Source organism: Polyodon spathula, chromosome 6 (assembly GCF_017654505.1).
Source record: "Polyodon spathula isolate WHYD16114869_AA chromosome 6, ASM1765450v1, whole genome shotgun sequence".
Classification (NCBI taxonomy): Eukaryota; Metazoa; Chordata; class Actinopteri; order Acipenseriformes; family Polyodontidae; genus Polyodon; species Polyodon spathula.
Window position 1 is genome coordinate 23,827,184 of NC_054539.1, and position 7,211 is coordinate 23,834,394.

Here is a 7,211-nt window from a genome sequence, read left to right on the forward strand (position 1 = left end):
TGACACAGTCTCTGAGCCTGGTTAAACACGAGGTGTTCCAGAGTTTGAATAATGACACAATCTCTAACCCTGGTTAAACACGAGGTGTTCCAGAGTTTGAATAATGACACAATCTCTAACCCTGGTTAAACACGAGGTGGTCCAGAGTTTGAATAATGACACAGTCTCTGAGCCTGGTTAAACACAAGGTGGTCCAGAGTTTGAATAAGGACACAATCTCTAACCCTGGTTAAACACGAGGTGGTCCAGAGTTTGAATAATGACACAATCTCTGAGCCTGGTTAAACACAAGGTGGTCCAGAGTTTGAATAATTACAGTCTCTGACCCTGGTTAGACATGTAATCTCACACATCCTCTCACTCAGTAAGGTGTCTTTCTCTCACTGTTTCATACAGACAACTTTGTCATAGCTTGTAACAGAGATATGTGCTTGATAGCTCCTTTTTATCCCTCACTGAATGTCTATCAGTCTCCTTAATGAAAAAACAGCAACTAACTCTGCAGTATGTTACTTATTATTATGTCAGGGGTAGCAAGGTAGCTGCTTACAATGTACCATATTTCCAGTAAACCAAGGCAGCTGAGAGGTGGAGAACTGGGAAACGGTGTGGGGAAAAAAAATAAGACAATAAAAGCAGGAGGATGAGGTAAAACTGGCATGTCTTCTGCTCTGACTGACTAGAGGATAGGAATGGTTTCCTTACATAAATAACAATGCATTCTTAATTTATGAGCAGCAGTATATTAAACACATACTGTAGGTCAGCTCCACAGGTTACTGTAGATTTAAAAATACATGGGTATACAGTAGATATAGATGTATTCCAGAAACATTGGAATGAAATGCTATTTTGAAGAAAATGGTGGTTTGGGCCAGACAGAGATATGAAGTATAGTTATTTGCAGATATACCAAAACATCCTGGCTGGTAAGGGACAGAGTTGTCACCCAGCCCTTCGTAAATCACTTTATTTTACAATGATGCTCTGGTTCCCCCTTGTGGTCATTATTAATGATGTATATTCTCGAAGACCATTCAAAAATAGTGCAGAAATAAAGTATAGTTCTGTGTTCACAAAGCTTTTACCAAGTTATTTAAAAACAAAAACAAAAAATGTTTTCAAAGAGACTGTTGTTATAAATAAAATACTTGATATTAACACACATTTTTGAGACAGTTTTATAAAACGGGTATGTACCATTGATATGTAAAATAGTAATTCAACTTAACTGAAAATAATTGTTTATTAAATATGATGAGAATAACTCAGTACTGACTGTTACACCAGTCTTTAAGAGTAAGTAGCGGGGTTCCGAAAAATAGTGTTATACATCCCCATGTGTTGCTACAACTGTTTAAATAATGTACTGCAATTTCTCTTTTCATTATGAGCATAATTTTAAACTTGTAACTTTAAAGTCTGTATCAATGCTTTTTTCAAACTGTCTGGTCTAGTGCACTGATAGCGTAAGAATTATTGCCCACATTGTCAAACAGGTAACACAGCAATAACAATCCATTGTGCTACGGATCAGAAAAGCTACAGCACTTCCTGCAGTGGTTTAGACTATAGACGACAGATCTCAAACCCCAGTGCACTGGAGCGGAAATGTTGAAAAGAGCTTTGGTATATGCAATTATTCTAAACTAAACTTTTTGATTAGAAGTCTTTCTCAGTGTTATCTGCCTTCAATTATTTTATTTAGAAAATCGAGTTATGTTTTTTTTTTTTTTTTTAATAATTTTGATAAACAGTGACCCTGTGCAAATATTATTACAAATGCCATTTGAAAATTCCTTATCCAATTCTGATACAAAATAAAAAAAAAGTATTAAACTGGCATATGTTATTGAGAGCATTACATTATGGGACTATATGGAGGGTCCATCGGTATGTCACAATTACATTTTCGGATATCTGGAAAACCGCTATTTGATTGTTCTAAAACTCTGTATTAATATTTAGCATAAGTTACTTTATAAGACTGTGGGGATATACAGATATGGCATCGGGATTTAATTATTAACCTTAAACAAACAGATCATTTATTCATAAACCTCTATCCACTACCATTGTCAGTTGAAAAAGTGATGGTAATGTGTCAAGTTTCCTGATCTTATCCACGTTGAGGAAACAGATACACAAACACATGAAAAGCAGTTTGGATTATTTTAATTAAGACAGCATGGTCAAAACGGAACAGACACTCACCACTCATTTACTGAAATTCTATTTTTTTGTGAAAACGTGTGAAAACATTTTTTTGGCTTGTTACCTTGAAATATCTGCAACAGCAACTTTCTCAACTTAAAATTTGAGGGGCTACTATTGAGTCTTTGAAAATGACAGAACAGTTTAATAAAAGCAACCAAAAGTGGAAGGCTTTGGATGAACTATCTGGATTTGCAGAGAAGTCCTATCTGTAATGGAAGTTGTTTATGACAATAACAAAAGGATACATGGCTGCCACTTGTATTTAAAATATTGGGACATACTAACTGAAATTATTTTATCTACAAGGAATTCAATTACAACACATGCCAATAAAAGCACATCAGTACTCACTGACATAAACTACTGGGCAGACTGGGGGAACTTGTTGCTGGTGTTGATAATAGGAATGCATCTGAAAAGATTATTTCAATTGCAAATCTAAACCTGGAATGAATGTGTATACTGTGGCTGTACTCTGAAGTGTTGGATTACTCTGCTTTCCTTTTTTCTTTATTTGCTTTCCTTTTGATTTGCAAAGTCTTCAGCTCCGTCATTGTGGTAAATGTTCTGTACACCCACACAACCTAAAAAACACAATATAAAATAGTTAGTAAAATCTAGCTTCTTCTAAATGTAAAATTATCATAAACACCTAAATACTATGGTACTAATTTCCACCATTAAAAAAATAAAATAAATACTGGGCAGTATTTTAGACACGATTTCTAAAACTAGGGCGTGGTTATTTTATCTGCCAGTAATGAGTTTAGATGTGATTTGCCATCACGGATTGTTACCAAGAAATTTTAACTAACCAATTGTCAGTAGGTATGCAAATGAGCTGTGCTCTCTACTTCGGAGGCAGTCGTGAGCAAGAGGTTACGTTTGGGGCAGTATACGGTTTTTGATTTATATATATATATAAAAAAAACAAAAAAACTAACTTTTATATAACTTGAAATATTCACAGGCCTTCCTAAAAAAGAACTATAACCATCAGAAATGCAATTTTTGTCAGTTCATGGTATTTTACTTTGGGTTGAGAAAAAAATCCTCTAATGTTACCACATGCTTCCTTCCCAGCACACAAGACACTGGCGCATCAGCAAGCTCGGATTATTTCTCTCATATATTTAATGCTTTCATTTAAATGACAAATGGCACAGAAAAACAGCACTGCACGATTACATTAAAATACAACTCATTGTTTTTATTTGTTACTGTATGCCCCCAATTTGCAGATACCTGTTCAATTCTTTCAAATATAATACATACAATAATAATACATCTAAAATATGTTTCTCATACACCTTACCATATAAAAAGCTTATTTAAAAAATTAAAGGTAGATGGAATATCTTGCCTATCACGCAATACTACTGTTTCAAAGCTAAACTGTATTTGAAAACTATACTAGACCTAAAAGAATACAATCCGTTTGACACATGTATTTATATAAATAGTAAATACAAGTGTGTGTTGGGGGACTTGTAATAAAATATAAATTTACTTTAAAATGACCTGAAATGCCTATTGTAGCCTATCCTGCTGAAACAAAGTTAACGCAATTTTTATGTATGCGTTACAAATAGTAATACTTACATTACCTAATTATTGGATAATTATTATTATTATTATTATTATTATTATTACTACTACTACTACTGGCTTAAATACATGTTTCTGATTACAGAAATCATGCTAGAAAATTAGACCGATAAAACGCATCTTATTCTTTGCCTGGTCTGAGGCACGTGGGAATTATGATGGCATTAAGTAAGGATCAATGAATGGCACCATACAGCTTTATGAATCAAACAAATATGTTAGAGAAAATTGCTCTCCAAGGGCATTTTTTTGACTGTAAATGGCTTTTACGAATCTCTCAAATAAAAACTGTCATATTAAAGACTTATTTTTTTATGCATATGGGCCAATTTAGATATTTGGTAACGGTACAGTAAACATTTATAATTGTGTTTACTGTAATTGGCATGCGAATATGTATAATTCAAATAGTACAACATACAATTTTTACAAGGTATAGAGGACAGAACTACCCCCCCCCCCCAACTTACAAAATGTTTTATGAATGACATAGCTGTATTCTGCTATAATCCAATTAGATTTTTTTTTTTAAACTTACATTTTCCAAGAACACAGGTCTACACATTTTGCGATTCATTTACTTGTTTTGCTTGAGGTAGATAAAGATGAAACCAACTTACCACAATCATTATGGCATTTAGCAAAAGGGGTGCTGAAAAAACTAATGAGATAAACATTCCTCTTGAATCAAAGTACTGATGTTTAGAAAATGACCTGTTTTTTTTTTAAAACAAACAAGGGAAAAGAGGATTAAATAACTCAAGTAGTTGGAAGAAGAGTTACTAAATTCCACTGGTAGATGATAATAAAGATGTAAAAACAAACACTGAAAATACTAGCTTAACTAATGCTGTAGGGCCAATAACAGGATCATGTTATATACTGGGTCTCTCAACTATTAAGGTACTTCTTAACTGCTGTTGTTTTAAATGCAGGTAGAATTGATTGCAAAGTGATTTCCATGACTGCTGTTTGTATCTTGACTGGGTACATGTGATGGATGTCATCTAATGTATTTGCCTAGAATCAGCTTGTATTGTGATAGAGTGCGACTCATGATGGCTGAAAGGAATTTTAAAATTCCAATTTACAGGTTGTGTCAGGTTCCTATTGAGCCTCTATATACAGTATATAAAGCATCACCAATTGAAGGTCTTACGCCAAAAAAAAAAAAAAAAAATGACATCTGTCCTAGAGGGCAAGCTAAATTCATTTTCCTCCTGTTTCTCACAAATTAGGTTCCCTTATCACAGCAATTTCCTCCCTACAACACGGGACTGTGTGTTTAACAGGGGAGCAAATCGGGAACCCCACCAAGCTAAAATAATATCCCCTCCTGAATATAATTTTACATCCCACCACAGCTGTAATTACATCATTAGAACGATTGTTATGAAAAACTAGATTATCATTCATGACCTACAATCACAGAATGCACTTTTTAAAAAATGACAGATGCACGTAAGAACAGAGAGGCGCCACTATATATCTGTAGACTCCATTGCTCGCTATTTGTGCAAAATAATGTTTCTGCCTAGTTCAATTAAACTAGAGCTCTTTATGTATAATTCTGGATTTAATGAGTGTCCAAAGTAACATATTGTTTAACTTTTAATTCTTTATCTTTAAAAAAACAAAATACTGTTCAAACATGACTCAAGTGTTGTGTTGAAACGATCATGAAAAAGGATCTTTTTTTTTAAATGTAAAAACATACCTCCAATAAATTGCTGCCACTTCATTTATGTACTCTGCACAGTACACCATCCCCACTGTAATAGAAAATATACTTTTTGAAGTTATTTCAATGACATTGTCCATCTCAATTCGTACATTCTTAACTAGTATGCATGTCCAATTGCCTCAGTAAAATACACAAATCAAAAAGCAAAATCAAATAACAGTGTCTAAAGGATTGGATAAGAATGTACTTTTTATCCCTGACAAATATTTAGAGTGCTAAAAAATAACCACATGGCCAGCTTTTTTAGGTTTGCTTCTGCAAGAATTGGTTTGACCAATATCAATAACTTGTAATGTTCTGAATATGTTTTTGAAATACACAGAATCAAAAGTTTACAAAGGTAAACAGTATATATATATTAAAAAAATGAAAAAAAAAGGATTAACATTGTCATTCCATCTTTGAGATCTGATGGGGATTCATTATTTCTCAAATAGCTTACCTAAATAATACTACATGATTATTGATGTCCAATTGTATGTTTATTTATAATGTGGTTGTTTTTATTTGAACTTTGACTGTTTGGGCTTGTGTGAATCAGTCGGTTTACTTACCCATCGTGAGAAAATGAAATACTTGTAGTCTGTAAAACCTGAATGTTATCAATGTTACCAAGAGACAGAAACCATGGAAAGCCAGCAGTCCAATGAGCCACGACTCAGACCATTCAATCTGAAAGAAATACACGAATATCATCAATGTTGTGCTGGTGAGCAATTGAAAACATTGACGTTTTGACACAGATTACTGCAACTTCCTGGAAAAACAAAAACCGTAAACGTTATACTATGAAACAATATATTATAGTAAAAGCATACCACCGTGTAATACTCCATAGTTAAAGCATATGCAGACATTGTGAAGAATTGCCAGGTATGGTCAATAATATATTAAACATGGCAAACCAGGGTAAACTATGGCAAATGCATAGCCATGAGAAAATACTTGTATGTACTGCACCACCACAACCAAATTACCTAAATAATTCTGCAAACGCAACAAACCCGAAACAAACAAACACCACATCAGCGGCGTCACAGGTTAAATGTTGTTAAAAATAAACTTAAACGTCACGAACAACAATCGTGGACCTGACTATTAATACATGACGTTTCTCGTTGTATATAAGTCGACCATGTTGTAAAGTCTTCTGGACATTTAAAAAAAAAAAAAAAAAACAAAAAAAAAAACACATATCTTACAGATAACAGGAATGTCCAGATAGAAGTGATTCTTAAATTACTGATAGCATCTATTGGAATAGAGCTATTCCGGTCATTTTGCTGAGCCATCTCTACAAAAAACACACCAACACTGCCAACAAACCGACTGCAACTCACAGTAAGCGCACAGTAGTCGCTTGAGAATGACGTCACAATTTTATAAAGAAACCGCGACTCGAGTGCCACCCAGAATCAGGTAACATGGGATTGATATGGAGGACTAGAGGATGACAATTGTTGTTTTATTGTTGAAATATTATTATTGTTATGCTATCCACCTTGCATTCAGAAATGCATGATATGCGAACCCCTTTACCTATGTTAAGTGTTAAAAACAGATTTTTTTATGGAAAAGGAAGATTGATGGGGCTCATCAAATAAGGTTAGTTAACAAAAAAGTTGCATGTAGCAGGCAACAT

The 7,211-nt window shown here is 33.8% G+C and overlaps 1 protein-coding gene across 1 annotated transcript; it reads right to left on the reverse strand.

Moving 5' to 3' along the window:
- Positions 1 to 2,160: 2,160 nt before the first annotated feature.
- On the reverse strand, positions 2,161 to 6,995 carry tmem18 (transmembrane protein 18). The gene is made up of 6 exons (XM_041253826.1): positions 6,979 to 6,995; positions 6,772 to 6,928; positions 6,124 to 6,241; positions 5,543 to 5,597; positions 4,446 to 4,539; positions 2,161 to 2,801 (listed from the first exon to the last, which is right to left on the reverse strand). Exons 1-6 carry the CDS (start codon positions 6,993 to 6,995, stop codon positions 2,706 to 2,708), a joined length of 537 nt encoding a protein of 178 aa, XP_041109760.1. The 3' UTR covers positions 2,161 to 2,705.
- Positions 6,996 to 7,211: the final 216 nt, after the last annotated feature.

What these genes read in the sequence shown, in the direction of transcription:
- tmem18 (XM_041253826.1), bottom strand. An exon ending in GTGGCAGCAATTTATTGGAG is followed by an intron (nt 4,540 to 5,542) that starts GTATGTTTTTAC and finishes AAAAAAAAACAG; the next exon opens with GTCATTTTCTAAACATCAGT. An exon ending in TAAATGCCATAATGATTGTG is followed by an intron (nt 2,802 to 4,445) that starts GTAAGTTGGTTT and finishes TGTGTTTTTTAG; the next exon opens with GTTGTGTGGGTGTACAGAAC.